Consider the following 16,988-nt stretch of genomic DNA (forward strand, 5'->3'; position numbering starts at 1 on the left):
TGGATGGATAGATGGATGGATGGGTGGATGGATGAGTGGGTGGGTGGATGGATGGATGGAGAAATGAATGGGCAGGGAGAAAACTACCAACACGGGAGCTTAGGTGGGTTCGAGAACCTCCCGCACATCCTGGGAATGAAAATCACATGTCATAGGCACTGCACTGGTTCTCAGACAAAGCAAATAACTGGGACTACATCTCTCCCTCAAAATGCATCTTGGGCTTGGCTGAGAATCTTCTGGTCAGGTTGGTTTCCTCCCATCTCCTGCACTCCTATTCCCACCCCCAACTTTGCCCAAGCTGGGATATTACACTAAAAGGGCCCCCAGCCCTGCCACCTCCCTGAGCCTTCCACCAGAATCATGTCTGGAACCAGTCGGGACCATAGAAAACACGGAGTCCAGGAGAGTCACCCATCCCAGGTCACATGCTCGTGCACAGACACCCACCCAATCTGACACCACGGTCTTGTTCAACATACCTACTGTGTGTCAAGCCCCATGCTGAGCCCTGGGAACATAGCTAGGACCCAAGCTATGTTCTATTCATCTGTTGGAAGCTACCAGCAAGCGTCAAGAAAAGGTGTAATGACTAAGATAATTTCAGCTGGTGGTAAGTGTAAAGAGGAAGGCACAGCTGTGGGGCACAGTGTCAGGCAGGCTGGCGGCCAGGGTGGGCTTCTGCGAGGAGGAAATATCTAAACAGGGACTGAAGGAGGAGCCAGCCAGAAGATACAGGAAAGGCTGTACCAATCGGTGAGAACAGTGTGTACAAAGGTCCTGGGGCAGGAATGTGTTTGAGGAGTTCAAGAACAGAAAGAGGTCATCTGTGCATGCCCATCTCTCCTCACCCCCCGAGGGGGCTCCCACAAACCCCCTAACCCTGCACACACCCACACACGCTCACACAGGCAGTACCTCAGGGCTATGTCATGATAGGGGTTGGACTCCATACCGAATGCGAACTCCTCATCCTCAGCTCTGCAAGAGACAGAGAGGTGAAGGTGAGTGAAGGGAAGGAGGTCGCCTTCAGAGTCTCCCCTGGCTGAGGCACATGAACCCCACAAAGCAGGGTGGCTGGGCTGCATGGCTGTCCCAGACCTTGAGGCTGTGAGGCCTGTCTGAGCAGGAGCAGGGAAATGGGGAGACAGGAGGGAGGGGACCAGAGAGCGTCAGGAAGCAGGAGGGGTGCCCAGCACTTTGGGGAGAAGAGGAGGACAGGGACAGTGGCTGTGGGGAGTGGGGAGAGGGGTTCCCACCTCTTTCTGGAGCACCAGACGCGATTAACCAGCATGAGGACGAAGACGATAAACAGGTACCCCACGACGGCAGCCAGGCCCACCAGCCAGGGCTTCAGGCGATACTGCGAGGCTGTCCGGAGGTAGAGCAGCTGGGACTCAGAGATGGGGCCAGGCCAGGGGTCTGAGCCCCCCGGAAGGGGAGAGGGGAAGGGTGATGGGGAATGCTGATGGAGTGCTGGGTGTCAGAGACCCGTTCTAGAGAATGGGAGGGGCCTGGGAGCATCTCAGGGATGGGGAGAGAGGCCCCAAGGGAGTGTGGGGATTGGTGGGGCTCCAAGAGGGGTCTGGCCCCATTCCTCCTCTGCCTGCCCCTCCTTTCAGAGGTCTTGGTTCCTCATAATGAAAAATGGGGAGACGGTGAGCCTATGGGTGAGCTCCTCCCAGGACCCTCCCCACCCCTGTCCCCCGCCGACCGCCCCACCAGGTCCAGATCAGGTCCTACCCTGCTGAGCCTCTGCAGGTGACAGGAGCAGGGCGCTGAGTAGGAGAAGGACCTCCAGGGTCTCCATGGTCATGGAAGAGCCGCGGCGGTGCACGGTCAAGGTTGGCTGAGTGAGGCCCTGCCCAGCCCCTGATATGGCAGCAGGCAGGCCTAGGGGCGGGGCCGGTCCAGACCTGCAGGTCAGACTCTGGACCTGGTATAACAATTAACGCAGGAGTCCGGCCCCTCCACCCTGTGCCTGCCCCAGGACCCAGCCTCCAGGTCCCCCAGGCTCCGTGCTGCTGTGGCCAGGCTGAGATGGGCCTGGGCTTGGGGCCACCAGGCGTCCTTATGTCTCCTTCTCTGAACACCCCACAAAGGGTCTCCATCCCCATTTTGCAGAGAAGCCCAAGGAGGCCAGGAGAACGGACATCACGCAGAAACAGCTGGCGCTGGGGTCTCCCCCCTACCACCAGCTTATATGGCCATGTCCTGGCTCCCGGACCCCTGGGGACCCACAGCCAATACTGGGATGAGCACAGGGACAAGAAATGACGGCCACGTGCCCACTATCCATCTCCAAGCCCAGCCACGCCTTGATGGTGGGAGAATGGGACACCCAGGTAGCTGATGACTCAGGCTCCAGGCTCTCCTGTCCATCAACCTTGGTCCCTAGCTGATTAGATAGGGAACCCTGCCCAGGAGAAAGAGTGCCCCACCCCAGCTGCCACCGGACAGCCACGTCCCAGGCACGTGGCAGGAAGCCCCTATACCGGAGGGGGGGCTCCCCCTCCTGCTCTGCAGGGCCCTCAGGGGCTGGGAGGGGTGCCAGCATCACTGCACACACCTTTAAGGAGCACCTATGCATATCTGGGGACTCCCCCCACCCTAAGGTCTGGCTATCATCATTGCTCAGTGGGCCATCAGGAGTGGCGGACCTCAGGCAGCTGCCCGAAGCGATCCCATCTCAACCCCCCAAGTGGCGCCTGCGAAGCTCTGACCCTGTGCCCAGTCCTGTGCCCAGCTCAGAGGGGAGGGAGGAAGCCTCAGGCACTGTCCTCCAGGAGCTCTTGAGTTAGCTGGGAAGCCAGGAGCCCCCAGAGACCAACAGGTCCAGTGGGCAGAACAGCAGAGCTGGGGGGTGTAAGGGAGGAGGTGGGGGGTGGGGCTGGTGCAGATTCGGTGGAGCAGGGCCAGAACCCCATCCTGGGGCTCCTGCTTTCCTTCGAAGGCAGGTCATGGAACTGGCCTCTTTCTGCAATAAGTTCGCTCTGCTCCAGGCAAGTCATCTCCGCGCTTTGTGCCTCCATGTTCCCACCTGGTAAGTGGGAGCGAAAAGTCCTGGCCAGTGGGGATTAAACAGCGTAATATGTGGAAAAGGCTCACTGAGCACAAGAGCAGGGACAGACTAAGGCCTGGGTTACCACTGTTACTCTTTGAAAATCGAGCAGAGGTTGGGCGGAATCGGGCTCTGGGGCTACCGGGTCGGGGTGCGCAGGAGTGCAGAGAGTCCCAGGGATCAACCGTGGGAACCCGCCAGCCAAGAAAGACAACGTTCTCTGCCAAGTCCAGCTGCTCAGGGGAGCAAGGGATCCCGCATGCACAAGTCCTGTCCACACAACATCTAAAGGGGTTCAAACCCAGGCCCCGGGGCCGGAGGGCAGGGCCCGGCTCAGCCCAGCCTCCAGAAGGAGCTCCGAGCAGGCGGGTCCTTGAAGGCAATGGAAGAGCGGCGGGGAGCCGGGGCGGGGGCTTCTGCAGGGGCCATATCGCCACCCCCGGCAGGGTCCTCATCACCCCGCCAGGCCAGGGCCAGCTGGAGGTCGAGCTCCTCCAGATCCTCGCCCTCCAGGCTCGAGCGCAGCTCCCGGGGGGCGTCCTCCTGGTCTGGCTTCGAGCCAAAGGCCCAGTCTGCAATAGGACACTGGTGAGGAACCTCCTGGGGCTCATCCATCTTCTGTCCCCTCCCCGGCTGCAAGGGGCCCTGGAGTGCCCCCCCACACCTGAGAGTGGCCCAACACTGTCCCAAGCCAGGCTCATGGCAGACAGCAGCTCACCCACCAGCCAGGTCGTGGGCGAGGTCCTTGATGAGATGCCCCACAATGGCATAGGCCACGGCCACCACCAGGAACGCCGCCAGCAGCAGGTACAGCGCATACCTGGGCAGGCGGATGGTATCCAGAGGTGGTGGGCGGTACTCCTCATACAGCGGTGGGGTCGGGCTCCAGCCCTCCATCCCCTCCTCGACTGCTGGCCCTGACATGATGGCCACCCAGAGCAGGAGAGGCCCGGAGGTGACCTGCGTTGCGGAAGTATTTAGGGGCTTTGGGTAAGAGGATTGGGGCTCCTCCAAGGCCACCATCTGCCTGGATTAATCACAGCGCAAATCGCTTCCGCCCAGCGCCCCCCCCCATTTGGCTACTTTGCATATCCATCCCCACCCCAGGGCCTTTGCTTGAGCTGTTTGGTCTCCTGGGAAAATCCCTACCTTCATGGAGATGACATTCAAGATAACCTTAGAGTAAGTGATGTATTGGGTTAGAAAGTGAAGAGTGTTGCTGGGGTGGCTCAGTCAGTTGGGCTTCTGACTCGTGATTTCAGCTCAGGTCATGATCGTGGGTCATGGGATCGAGGGGGAAGTCGGGTTCCGCACTCAGCAGGGAGTCTACTTCTCTCCCTTTCCCTCTGCCCCTTCCCCACCGCCCTGCTTACGCACGTGTGTGCATATGTGTGTGCGCACTCTCTTTCTAACATCAATAAATAAAATCTAAAAAAAAAAAGTGGTATTGGGGTGGTGGTACCAAGGTCTAAGGGTTGGGACTACTAAGAGGGGAGTCCAAGCTTAAAATAGGGTGTCCAAGGCCATATGGAAATACATGTGAGCAGAGACCCAGAGGAGGAAGGGAAGCAGGTATGGGAGTACCAGGGGGAAGAAGAGTCCAGGCAGAGGGCACAGCACGTGCAAAGGCCCTGGGGAAGGACTGAGCCTGGTGTGTTGGAGAAGAGTAAGGAGGCCTGTGTGCCTGGAGCAGAGTAAGCAACAAGGCCAGAGGGAGGAGAGGTCAGGGAGCCCCGCCCCCCACCCGCGGCAGCATCCAACCACGTTAGGAATGATGCGGATTTACACTGTGTATGAAGAGCTTCGTACCATGGCTGGTGTGCAGCGGGTGTTCAGTTCATTCAAATACAGATTGGGCACTTTCTGCTCCAACTCACAACCTGGCAAGTCATGCAGGGCCTTGGGGGTCAGGGGAGAATTTGAGCTTTTATCCTGACGGAGGTGGTAGCCCTGGAGGGCTGTGGGCAGAGGAGGGCGGGGCCTGGCTCACTGGCCCACAGGTGGCCTCTGGTGGCCGCTGCGGAGATGACAGACGCTGAGGGGTGAGGACCGCAGCCAGGAAGGCAGGCTGAAAGGGACTGCGCCCGTCCCGGTGAATGAGCGGGGCTGGACACCCCTCACCCCGAGGCGTAAGAGGGGCTACACTTTACTATTTTTTCCGATTTTTTTCCTTGCCACTACAAACAATGCTGCAAACGGTGCTTCTTTTCCACTTTCCGAAGTTAGAACACTTCTCACGTGTGCTTCCCTGGTCAGAGCACTTCGGGCTTCTCTGCGTCAGAGTACAAGCCAAGTCCTTCTTAAGTCTGGTGTCTCTCCCCCAACCAACCCCAGGGCTCTTTCCCGCACCTGCCAGGTGTTTACTCGCACGTCACCACCTGAGCCCCTGGCCGCGCCTCCTAAGACTTCTCATCGCCCTTGAACTATACGGCTTAACAGGTGTCACCCCCTGCCATGAATTTTCCGTATTTATTGCTCGTCTGACTCCCTCAGACAACCAGGTTGTGAGGTTTTCGAGGGTAAGGATGGCAGGCTGTCTCGTCCTCAGCCCCCATCAACTATTTGTTAAGTGAACGGTGAACGAGCGACTCCATCGGGTCGGAAAAAAAGGACCGGCGTCCTCCCTTCCCCGGCTGGAGTCCAGGCACCTGACGCCGTCGGCCACGCCCCCCGAACTCGACCTTGCCCCAGGACCGCGGCGCCTGCTCCGTCGCTACCCCGCGCCGGGCTCCGGACTGAATTGGCACAAACCATTTTCACGTACCTGGGGGGAGAGAGTGGAAAGGAATGCCTTCCGCGGAAAGAGTGGACGTTGCCCTTCCCTTCCCTGAGGGACGCCCTTAGACGTCATCTTCTGTGTGAGTGTGAGCTATGGCACCGATGCCGACTCGTGCTCCTAGACCTCCCTCCTGCCGCGGAGTCTCTGGCTGGACACCCCCCACCAGCGCGGCGTTGGTGCCGGCCAGCCCGGTCACGTGGGCGAGAAAATGGCGGCCCCCACAGGGCGCCGCGAGTGTCGCAGTTGGTGAGTTGAAGGTGGCGGCGGTGAGAGCGGGTGGACTCGGCGGTCTCATCCTCCCGGAGCTCGTTTGGGCGTTTCGGCGGCAGGGAGCACGGTGCGTGGCCTGGGCCACGCGGGCAGGTACGGTGCGGGGGACGCCTCGTGGGGAGGTCCCGTCTCTAGGATTGATTGGTTGGGGAGATCGGGGGGCATCCTCCTGAGGGGTTTCGAGTCCCGGCGAGCTCTTTCCCCAGGTTCTGGGGACCCTGTTTCGGGATCCAGTACTTGGGGGCCCGCGTAGACAGATCTTGAGGCATCCGGTAACTCGGGGTCTCTCCCAAGGGGAGGGATCCTGCGAGCATGCCTGGGGGGATCCTGTGTTGGGACGATCTCTTTCTGGGGGAGAGTTGGTTCCCAGAGATGTTTTTGTTGGGAATTCTTAGACAGGTCTCGGGTGGGGGCGGGAGGTCAAGGAGCCCGGTCTCCTCTTTCTCCGTCCCTTACTAGCTCATCCAGAAGCTTTTATAGGGGTGAGCGGATTCCAGATTCTGCTTTGGTTAGGGGCTGATCCCCTCAACCCCACGCCCACACCCTTGCCCTGCTTACCACTGAAGAACGTGCTAAAGGTATGAGCCGTGGGCTTCCAGGAGGCTAGGGGAGCCCTCCTTGGTACAGAGAGGTAGGTTTGGGGCTCCCTGCAGGAACATTTAATACTAGCTCTGGTCTGTCAAGTACATACTAGGTGCTCCGTGAACACGCCTTTTTTTTTCCTTTCTTTCTTTTTTTAAGATTTTAGTTTTTAAGTAATCTCTACACGCAATGTGGGGCTCGAACTCACAACCTTAAGTTCCAGAGTCAAATGCTCCATGGACTGAGCCAGCCAGGCACCCCTCTGTGAGCACACCATCACTCGCAGTAACTGTGAGGTCCAGGTGCCCCTTCTACTCACCTTGCAAATGTGGTGGGTGTTCAGTTCACTCAAATACAGTTTGGGCACTTCCTGCCATGGGGACAGATCCCAGGCTAGGCCGTGAGGACACAGCAGTGCACAAAGGAGCATAGATACCTGTGTGTGTGTGTGTATGTATGTGCATGTGATTTCTTTATTTTTTTAAAAAATTTTATTTATGTGACAGAGAGGGCACATATGCACTAGTGGGGGGATAGAGAGAAGCAGGCTGCCCACTGAGCAGGGAGCCCCATACAGGGCTCCATCCTAGGGCTCTGGGATCAAGATCTGAGCCGAAGCCAGATGCTTCACCAACTGAGCCACCCAGGCGCCCCTGGATTTCTCTTTATTTATATACATAAGGTCCTGTCCTCCAGGCACTGATTTTCTAGAGTAAGAAACTGATCAGTGAAATACCCTGGACACCAGGTGCTGTTAGATGTGCAGGGAAGCCGAAGGGGAGTGCGGCACAGAGAGGGCTTACGTGGCTACAGCCGAGTGCTCAGAGAGTTCCTGCCTCCACATTGAATATCTGAGCAGAGACTAGAAGGAAACCCGACTTGTGAGCTATTTACAGTTTTCTTCCAAATGCAGAAACCAACCCCTGAGACTTTTGCCCCAGTTCGGGTCTTGCTCTGGAGATCTGCAGCAGATCCTGTAGCTGGAGCTGCCCTGTTGGCCAGATTTCCCCTCATTCCCAGGAATCTAAGGACTCTGGGGCTGGGTAGGCGATGAAGGGCCTTTTCCGGGTGTCCTAAGGGTGATCCTGCAGAGCCCGGGAGTCAGGAGTCCTGGGCCCTATCTGCCCTTGGCATGCTGTGTGACCCCACGCAAGTCGCTGCTCATCCGTGTAGCAGAGTCCAAGCTCGGGGCCCCTGACGCCTGGCTGGCTCGCTCACTCCTGGCTTCTGTGGTTTCTCATGCTCTTCCTGGGTTGCTCAGAGAGCTTCCCCTCCCTCCTGAAGCCCGATGCTGGTGCTGCAGGGAGCCAGGGGCTACGGCGTGCTGCGGCATGCTTTACGAAGCGTCCCCCAGGTCTTCGCTGGTCCAGAGGACAGAGATGGCGCCCCTCCTCCCAGCCCAGGTTGTGTCATTTTGTCTCCGTCCGTCCACTCAACCTAGCATTTGTGACTTAGAGCTTGACTGTGGAGCCCAGCCTCCTGGATTTATGACTCCTCACTCAGCTTGTAAGCGAGTTACTAACCTGTGTGTCTGCATTCTCGCCTGTAAAAGGGTGACAAGCCTCGTGCCCATCTCAGAGGTTTATGGGGAGAGGTAAATGAGTTTTTGAGTGTGAGGGGCTTAGCAGAGGGGTCTGGCACATAGTAGGTCCTCTGTAAACGTCAGCTGCTGTTACCGGTAGGACTGGTTTTTATTGAATGCCTACTAAGTGCTGGGAATATAGTGGCAACGAAGATAGTCTCGGTCCCTGCCTTCAGAGTTCTGATGAGGGGTAAGACCCACTGTAGGCAGCTGAGCTGTTAAACGTCCTATATGGTATCTCGTAGGGCTAAGGGCTCTGAAGAAAAGTAGAACAAGGGAAAAGAATAATAGGGATGACTGTAATCAGGAAAGGCTTCCCTGAAAGGTGACATTTGAGACCCAGAAAGTGAGAGGGTGAGCATGGGGGGGGGCATTTGGGGAGGAGTGTTCCTGAGGACAAGAACAGCCCATGCAAAGGTCCTGGGGTAGGCCTGGTATGTTGGAGGAACAGCCAGGAGGCCTTGTGGCTGGAGCAGGATGAGCAAGGGGCAAGGGGTAGAGGGGGAGGAGAGGAGAGGGCTGGCAGGGGTCAGGGCAGGGCCTTCAGGACTGTGAGGGAGTTTGGAATAATGAGGTGCTGTAGGAGGATTGTGCAAGGGTCCAGTTTACGTGCTGAAAGCATTCGTGCCTCAGTTACCTGTCACGTAGCAAATTGCCCCACAGTTAGCAGCTCTGGGCAACAGCAGACACGCTCTCCCACAGTCTGTGTGGGGGATCTGCGCCTGGTCGCCAGGAGTTTCCAGGTCCCCTCTCTCGGGAGGTCACAGTCGGGACTGCTGGGGCTGCCTCGGCTGGAGGCTGGACAGGGGCTGGAGGAGCTGCCCTCAGCTGCCTGCTCTCACGTGGCCGGGGGCCAGAGGCCTTGGTCCCTCACCTGGTGGGGCCCTACATAGGGCGAGGAGGATGCCGCGGTGTCTCTCGTGACCCGCTCTCAGAAGCCGGCCCGTCACTGCTTCCATACCCGGTGGCTCGCACCGGTCAAGCCTCTTCAGTGCGGGAGGGGCCGCAGGGAGCTGGGGTCATGGGGGCCCCACAGCCCCTCTGGCGACCGTGTGGAGGGCAGGACAGCAGAAGTCATTGCTGACGCACAGGCGAGAGGGCCAGGGAGGGGACGTAGCAAGTCGGAGGCCACGCAGCAGGCGGCCGGGCCAGGCCGGGCCTTCAGCCCAGACGCCCGCCCCACCTGGGTCTGAGCTCTTAAATGAACGAATCCGCCAGTGGATGAAGAACACCCACTTGGGGGCGCATGGGTGGCTCAGTGGGTTAAGCCTCTGCCTTCAGCTCAGGTCATGATCTCAGGGTCCTGGGATCGAGCCCTGCATCGGGCTCTCTGCTCGGCAGGGAGCCTGCTTCTCCCTCTCTCTCTGCCCGCCTCTCTGCCTGCTTGTGATCTCTGTCTGTCAATTAAATAAAATAAAATCTTAAAAAAAAAAAAAAAAAAAAAAAACACCTCACCCAGGCTCCTTGGCTTTCTGCCCGTAGGTTCTCGTGCCCAGGAGCCCCCGCTTTCAGCTCAGGTGGGGCTGCGGAAGGCCCGTGGGCAGGAGGGCGCGGCACGCCATGGTGACAGAGCAGGAAGTGGAGGCCATCGGCCGGACGCTGGCGGACCCCCAGCAGCCCCTGCAGGCCCGCTTCCGGGCGCTCTTCACCCTCCGCGGGCTCGGGGGTCCCGGAGCCATCGCCTGGATCAGCCGGGCCTTTGGCGACGACTCCGCCCTGCTCAAGCACGAGCTGGCGTACTGTCTGGGCCAGATGCAGGACCCCCGGGCCATCCCCGTGCTGCTGGACGTGCTGCGGGACACCCGACAGGAGCCCATGGTGCGCCACGAGGCGGGTGAGTGGCCAGGGCGGGGGTGCTGGACCTTCACCCCCTCCCCTTCCCGTCCCTTCTGCCTCGTGTGCCCCCCTCCTTCCCGCGCGATCTAGAGCAGGGCTTGGTGGCCTTTGCCTGGAAAGGGCAGGTGGCAAAGTGTTCAGCCCCGTGGGCCGGACAGTCTCTGTTGCCAAGACTCACCTCTGCCCTCATGATTAAGTTGCCGTAAACTGCTGTCCGCAGAGAGGCGTGGCCACGTGCTGGTGGGACTCTCTGGGCTCTATGGACTATATGGGTTTGAATTCCATGGAAGTTTCACACGGCAGGAAATATCCCTTTGATTAAATATATATATATACACACACACATACACATATATATATATATATATATATATATTGTTTTTTTCAAGATTTTATTTGCAGTCTTCTCTTTACCCAACATGGGGCTCGAACTCAGGACCCCAAGAATCGTGTGCTCTCCCGACTGAGCCAGTTGGGCTCCTGTAAAGACATTTAACAACATGAAAACGGGGCGCCTGGGTGGCTCAGCAGTTTAAGCGTCTGCCTGTGGCTCAGGTGATGATCCCAGGGTCCTAGGATCGAGCCCTGCATCAGGCTCTCTGCTCTGTGGGGAGCCTGCTTCCCCCTCTCCTGCTGCCGCTGCCCCTGCTTGTGCACACTCACTGTCAAATAAAATCTTTCAAAATAAAAAAATGAAAGGATTAAAACCATTTTTTGCTCATACAAAACCAAGCAGCGAATTTTCCAGCCCGTGGTGTCTATTTCATTTGTCCATGTCACCCCCTGGGCTGGTTTCTTGAGTACCTGCTGCGTAGCAGGCCCTGCGATCTTGGGGGACACCGGAAACAGGAGAGAGGAGTAAACTCCGTGGCAATCCAGGGCTGTTGAGGCTGTGTCTCTGTGACCAGTGAGCTCCTTTGCAGATCGGGGGTGGGGGGCACTCTGTTTCCATCTCACTCATTTTAGGCATTTCTCATATCCTCTGAAGTAGTCCCTGGCTCTGCTGGGCCTCCCCCTGTCCCCAGGCTGCTCCCCGTAACTCTCAGGGTGCCAGGCACAGTTTTTGTTGGAGGTGTCCTCACCAAGAACATCCTCTAAACCTCACCTTTCCCATGAGTTCCGCTTTTTTGAGTGTCCAGTACTGCAGAACGCCTTGTTGGGTGATAGTGGAAACACGTGGGGTACTGAGGAGGCATCAAGCAGGGAGCAGGGTGAGAGGGCCAGAGGGCTCACCCTTTCTAATCAGCGGACAGAGATCTGAATGAAGGCAGGTGGTTATCTGGAGAAAGGTGCTTCAGGCAGAGGATGCAGCCTGTGCAAAGGTCCTGGGGCTGTACTGTGCCTGCTCCCTGGAGAAGTGGCAAGGAGGCCCCTGTGGCTGGAGAGAGTGACAGGGAGAGAGGAGGAGGGGAGGCTCCTGGGGGGCCTCGGGGTGCACTCCAGCTTTTACCCTGAGGGCTGCGGGCAAGGAGGGCAGGCCTGACCCGGATTCAGGTCTGGTAGGATGTTCGTGATTGTGGGCAGCAGCGTCCTCTACCAGCTTGCAAAGGGATTGAGTGGGCGTGAGTGTTCGTTGGCTGCGGGTCTCTTCCCGCTCGGCGCCGGTGTAGGCCCATGGGGACCCACGGGGAGATGATCCGGTTTCCCCACCAAGCCCTGCCTTTCTCTGCTGACCTTCCTCTCCCACATCACAGCACGAAACCTCCTCCTCCAGGGCTCACTCCCAACGGGCTCTCCTCCCCTGGGTGTTCTTGGGGCTCCATGGTGACCAACGTCCCTGAGTCGTCACAACATGTTTGTCTTTGTACCCCCATCTAGACCACGAGCATGGGAGGCATGGGCCCGGGGGTGGCGGTGGGGGTGGGTCCCAGCCCAGTTCCATGCTCCGGCTCCAGTGTATGGGTCACAGATCTAAGCAGAGCTGTGGGGCGCGGGGTGGGGGAGGGCACAAAGGAGGTGGTGTTGCTGGTCATGCCCCCCTGACCCCCCCCATCCCTCCCCCAACCTATCTGCGGCATTTTCCAACCAACCGTGAGCTGTCTTTGTGGTTCTTCTCAGGCGAGGCCCTGGGGGCCATCGGGAACCCTGACGTTCTGGAGGTCCTGAAGCAGTACTCCTCCGACCCTGTCATTGAGGTACCGTGGCCTGACCCCTTCCTCCCCACCGCCCCCAACTGGACCAGCCTCCCTCTGTGTCTGGTTGCCAGGGTGACCGCCCGGCCAGGGTCCTAGGAGACAGGGCGACAGCCAGGGTGGTCGCGGGCCACTGCCCTGCCTGGCTAAGCCACCTCGCCTCTCCCAGTCTCCCCGCTGCCTGCCTCCCTTCATTTTCCAGGGGACAGCTTTACTGAGATAGAATTCACAGAACATAAAGTTCGCCCTCTGAAGGTGTATGCTTTGGTGGTTTCTAGAGCGTCCACAGGGGTGTGCCACCCTCTCCTAATTCCAGAACATTCCATTTCCGCAAAAGAATCCCCATCCCCATCAGCGGTCACTCCCCATCCCCGGTCCCCATGAGCCCCCTTCCTGTCGGTGGACGAGCCTGGTCTGGACGTGTCACACGCGTGGACTCACACCCCGTGTGGCCTCCTGTGTCTGGTTCCCTCCCTGCGCGTCGTGGGCTCGGGGTCCGCCCCGGGGCTGCATGTGAGGGCCTCGCCGCTGCTCCGGCTGATACTCCCGGGCCCACATCTTGTCCTGCTGACGGACATTTGGGTTGTTCCCCCTCCCAGGCCCCCTGAGCCATGCTGCCGCGAGCCGCGTGCGGGTTCCCGGGTGGACGTGTGCGTGTCCACCTGCTGCTTCTCGCCGCCAGCCCTCAGCCCGACTCCTCTCGGCCCCAGGAGCGGAGGTCTCCCGACCTGACCTAAAGCACTCACGTTTCCTAATGACCTCAAGGCCAGAGCCCCGGGTTCTCGCCGCCTCTTGCGGGCCGAGCAGTCAGGCCTGGCCTCGCCCTCCACACGGTCCGGTGGGAGGGACTCCGCGCCGCTGTCTCCACCCCACGCCCCCTTCGCCGGTGGCAGGTCTCTGCCCCGCTCCTGGCCCTCTGTCCTCCTGCCGCTCCCTTGTCACACAAGTCCTTGCGGGTTTCTCTCCGGCCAAAATGACTGGAGCCTCCGAGGGTGGGGGAGGGGGTCCCCATGTCCACCGGGCGCCCCTGTCCCCGCAGGTGGCGGAGACGTGCCAGCTGGCCGTCCAGCGGCTGGAGTGGCTGCAGCAGCACGGCGGGCAGCCGGCGGCTGCAGGGCCCTACCTGTCCGTGGACCCTGCTCCTCCCGCCGAAGAACGCGACGTGGGGCGGCTGCGGGAGGTGCTGCTGGATGAGGCCCGGCCACTCTTCGACCGCTACCGAGCCATGTTCGCCCTGCGGGATGCCGGCGGCGAGGCCGCCGCCTTGGCGCTGGCCGAGGGTGAGTTGGGGGCCGGGGTCACGGGCAGGGCACCGGGGGGTGCTCAGGAGCTGCATCTGCAAAATGGAGCAGCAGAGTGACCAGGGAATGTGCGTCCTGGGCCTTGCGGGCGGGCAGCCTTCCCTCCAGCTCTCCGTGGGAAGCCGAGGCCGGAAAGGCGGGGGGAGTTGCCTGGGCAGACAGTGGCCGGCGAGCTGTGGACTTGGGAGGCGATCCCTGGCAGCGCGGCTCCGGCTTCCTGCACCCCTTTCTGCTACTGTGACTTGAGCCGCTTTCATCCCAGCTCTGTAGGGAGCTCTCTGCAGGCCTCTCCCCGGACAGTCGTGGTCCCCTGTGCCCCCTGCCCGGGGTGTGCCCGCAGAGGACTTGGAGCCCTCTCTGCACTCCCAGAACTTCCTGTTTGGCAGGGAGATGCCGGCTGGTCGGGGCGGGGGTCCCCGGGGTTGCCAGGCAGGAACACAGCGGGGCTGGGTGGTGCTTGGGAGTGGGGGCCACAGGCAGGCAGGTTGCCTTGAGCCCTGGCCCGGCCTCAGGGGCCTCTGGTCCCGTGCAGTCATGACGCCCCTCCTGGTGGTGGTTTCCCCATCGGTGTAAAGCATGACCTGTCTTGTGCCCCTGACGGTTTCCTCAGTAAACACTCGAGAGCATAACATAGGCTCAAGGAGAGGTGGGAGCAGCTGTCAGGGGGACCTTGGGCCCAGGAAGGCCACACCTGCCCCATCTGGCCTTGCGGAGGGCAGAGCTGTGTTCCCAGTGCCTGTTGGCAGGGAGCTTATTACCCGGCTCTGCTCTCTCTGGTTTCTCCTGCCGCTCTGGCTGCTGATCCCTCCCCCAAAGCCGCACTGACCACCAGGACTGGGGTGGGGTGTCCTGGGCACAGGGAGCCCCTTGTCCACCTCTCCTGGTCCTTCTTGCCCATAGGCCTGCACTGCGGCAGCGCCCTCTTCCGCCACGAGATCGGCTACGTCCTGGGCCAGCTGCAGCACGAGGCAGCCGTGCCCCAGCTGACAGCGACCCTGGCCCAGCAGGCCGAAAACCCCATGGTGCGGCATGAGTGCGCTGAGGCCCTGGGAGCCATCGCCCGGCCCGCCTGTCTGGCTGCCCTGCGGGCCCACGCGGCCGACCCTGAGCGCGTGGTGCGGGAGAGCTGCGAGGTGGCCCTGGACATGTACGAGTATGAGACCGGCTCAGCCTTCCAGTACGCCGATGGGCTGGAGCAGCTGCGGGCAACCCCCTCCTAGAGCCGCCCGCCTGCCCTGCGGGGCTCGGCACGCGAGCTTGTGCGATTGGGTCTGGCTTCCCCGTCCCCCCAGCTGTCTGCTTGGCCTGATCTCGCTGCTTTTGCATCCTGACTCCCCCGAGGCCAGCCTGAGGTGTCCCGTGTACCCCACGGACGGGGGCCTGGCACAGGGCTGCACACCCAGGTTTCTGGTTATGGGGTTGGGGTGTCGGCATGGGAGCGGGAGTCTGAGGGGGTGTTGGGGGGATTGGGGTTGCCCTGACCCAGCCTCTCGAAGAACCAGGGGTGCCCTGAAAGGCGCTGTGGGCAAACCCAACCCCACTGGGCCTGGGCAGAGGCTGGGGCTTCCAAGGGCTGCCCCTGGGGCCTGTGACCCCCCAGCCCGGGACTAGGCCGGGTGGGGAGGTTGTTAGGGGCTCAGGGGCTGGGGTGGGACAAGCAGACCCCAGGGTCCAAATGAACTATTAAATTATTTTGGCCAAGACGTGACTCTCAGAAAATGTGGGGGGCTCTGTAGCAGGCTCATGTCCAGGAACGTCTCGGGGAGGGGGTCGGGTGTCCTCAGAGCTCCAGGCCCATGCTCTGGTTTCCTCTCCAGCCAGCCCACTCCCGGGGCGCTGGGGGAAACAGCCCCCAGCCTGGCCTTCCCCTCTCCCTCATTCTCACCCAGCCCTGTGGGGGTTTAGTGGTATGGCTAAGAGCCCAGGCCGTGGGTTCCCGTCCTGGCTACCCACCTCGTTGTCCAGTGCGGCGTGGAACACCCTGTTTTACGGTCATAAAACGGGCGTAACCATAGAGCCTAAGCTCACGTGGGACACATTCACCTGCTGCTGTCTGCCAGCCAGCGACATCCCTGATGGGTCACACGAGGGCGTAGATGCCCAGAGTGGGGGTCCTTGGGCACCGTGATCGTGAGCTGGCTCTGCCACACCGATGCCTTCTGCCCCCGGCCCTTCTGACACCAGGTGCACGGGGTCTCCGCCCAGGCAAGTCACGTCTCCGTGGGTGTCCTGCAGTTCGACCCCGTTCTGCCGCTCACCACCCGAATTCACGCAGACCCCCGGGTCCCCTCCCCACCGGTGATGATTTGCTGGTGCAGCTCCCAGAGCGCAGGAAAGCCCTTGACTTGCCCGTTCCATATAAAGAATGTCATGAGCAGCCAGACAAAGGGTCCTGGGTCCAGGGGCTTCCTCCCGCGGAGCCCCCTCCGCTACTGGGTGCACTTACCCACCCTGCAGCACCCCCGCCTGCACCAGCTAGGCTCTGCTCTCCTGTCCCCAGACCTGTCACAGTCTCTGTTCTCCTCCCCCTCACCGTGGGGTCTCACTCATCTGGCCAACCCCCATCCTCCTGGGAGCTCCTCAGGGACCAGGCTCCTCTCCCACCCCTCCCCCATGCCCAGGCTGGGCCCTCAAGCCTCTTCCCTCCCTCCCCACTCCCCTGTGGCCAGCCTCATCCACTCCCCACCCACCGCCCAATGTCTATGGCAGGATGATGCCCACAGCCCTCTCTCCAGCCCAGCCCTCTCCTGGGCTCCAGGCGTGGGGTCTAGCTGCCCCCCTATTCCACTTGGATATTGGCGAGACACCCCAAACATAGTGTGCCCTTAGGATTCCCCACATTACCTCCCAAAGCTGTTCCCACAGGAAGAACTCTCATTCAGGGACTCAGCCTAAAAACATACGGGTTGGATCCGTTTAAAATAGGCCCCAGATCTGTCCACATCTCCCTCCTGTGCCCCCAGTCACCATCACCACCTGCCTGGACCCACATAATCCCCTCTGCACCTCCCCCCTCCCCCAATTCCCTTCCCTGAGTCCCCCCTCTCCGCAGCGGCCACCAGAGGGAGCTGGGGAGCACTCAGGGCTGCCCTCTCTGCGTGGGCGGAGGGTGGGGAGCCCAAGTCCTCCCCAGGGTCCTCAACCAGCCCTGCCAGGTCCCTCCCTTCCGGTGGCACCCTCTGCCCCAGCCAATCAGGCCTCCTCAGTGTTCTTGCAAGGGCCAAGCCCAGTCCTGCCCCAGGACTTTTGCATGTGCTGTTTACCTGGAACCTTTTTCCCTCCAGGTACCTCACCTCTTACCGAGGCTTGCCTGAGCACTTGTGTTGAAATCATAACCTCACTCCTGATGTCCCTGTATGCCGTTCCCTGTTTTCTTTTCCTCCACAGCATCTATAGTTCCCTGTACCCTTTTCTTAATTAGTTCATGACCTGTTTTCTCCACTGG

General features: G+C 60.3%; 2 protein-coding genes across 2 annotated transcripts in view; one reads left to right on the forward strand and one right to left on the reverse strand.

Moving 5' to 3' along the window:
• LOC116882830 (small integral membrane protein 24-like) overlaps positions 1-1,879 on the reverse strand; it is a 7,439-nt gene extending 5,560 nt beyond the window's left edge. The window contains exons 1-3 of the mRNA XM_032883461.1: positions 1,744-1,879; positions 1,260-1,371; positions 919-981 (exon numbers count right to left, since the gene is read on the reverse strand). Of these exons, the coding sequence (XP_032739352.1) occupies positions 919-981; positions 1,260-1,371; positions 1,744-1,816 (248 nt within the window). The 5' untranslated portion in view covers positions 1,817-1,879. The remainder of the gene's footprint in view (positions 1-918; positions 982-1,259; positions 1,372-1,743) is intronic.
• A 4,185-nt stretch (positions 1,880-6,064) lies between these two features.
• Positions 6,065-15,240, forward strand: DOHH (deoxyhypusine hydroxylase). The gene is made up of 5 exons (XM_032883539.1): positions 6,065-6,203; positions 9,757-10,108; positions 12,169-12,245; positions 13,282-13,522; positions 14,444-15,240. The coding sequence occupies exons 2-5, from the start codon at positions 9,835-9,837 to the stop codon at positions 14,761-14,763; spliced, it is 912 nt and encodes a 303-aa protein (XP_032739430.1). The 5' UTR covers positions 6,065-6,203; positions 9,757-9,834; the 3' UTR covers positions 14,764-15,240.
• The last annotated feature ends 1,748 nt before the right edge of the window (positions 15,241-16,988 follow it).

The sequence above is a fragment of the Lontra canadensis genome, unplaced genomic scaffold (genome assembly GCF_010015895.1).
Source record: "Lontra canadensis isolate GAN:19392208 unplaced genomic scaffold, GSC_riverotter_1.0 scaffold88, whole genome shotgun sequence".
Classification (NCBI taxonomy): domain Eukaryota; kingdom Metazoa; phylum Chordata; class Mammalia; order Carnivora; family Mustelidae; genus Lontra; species Lontra canadensis.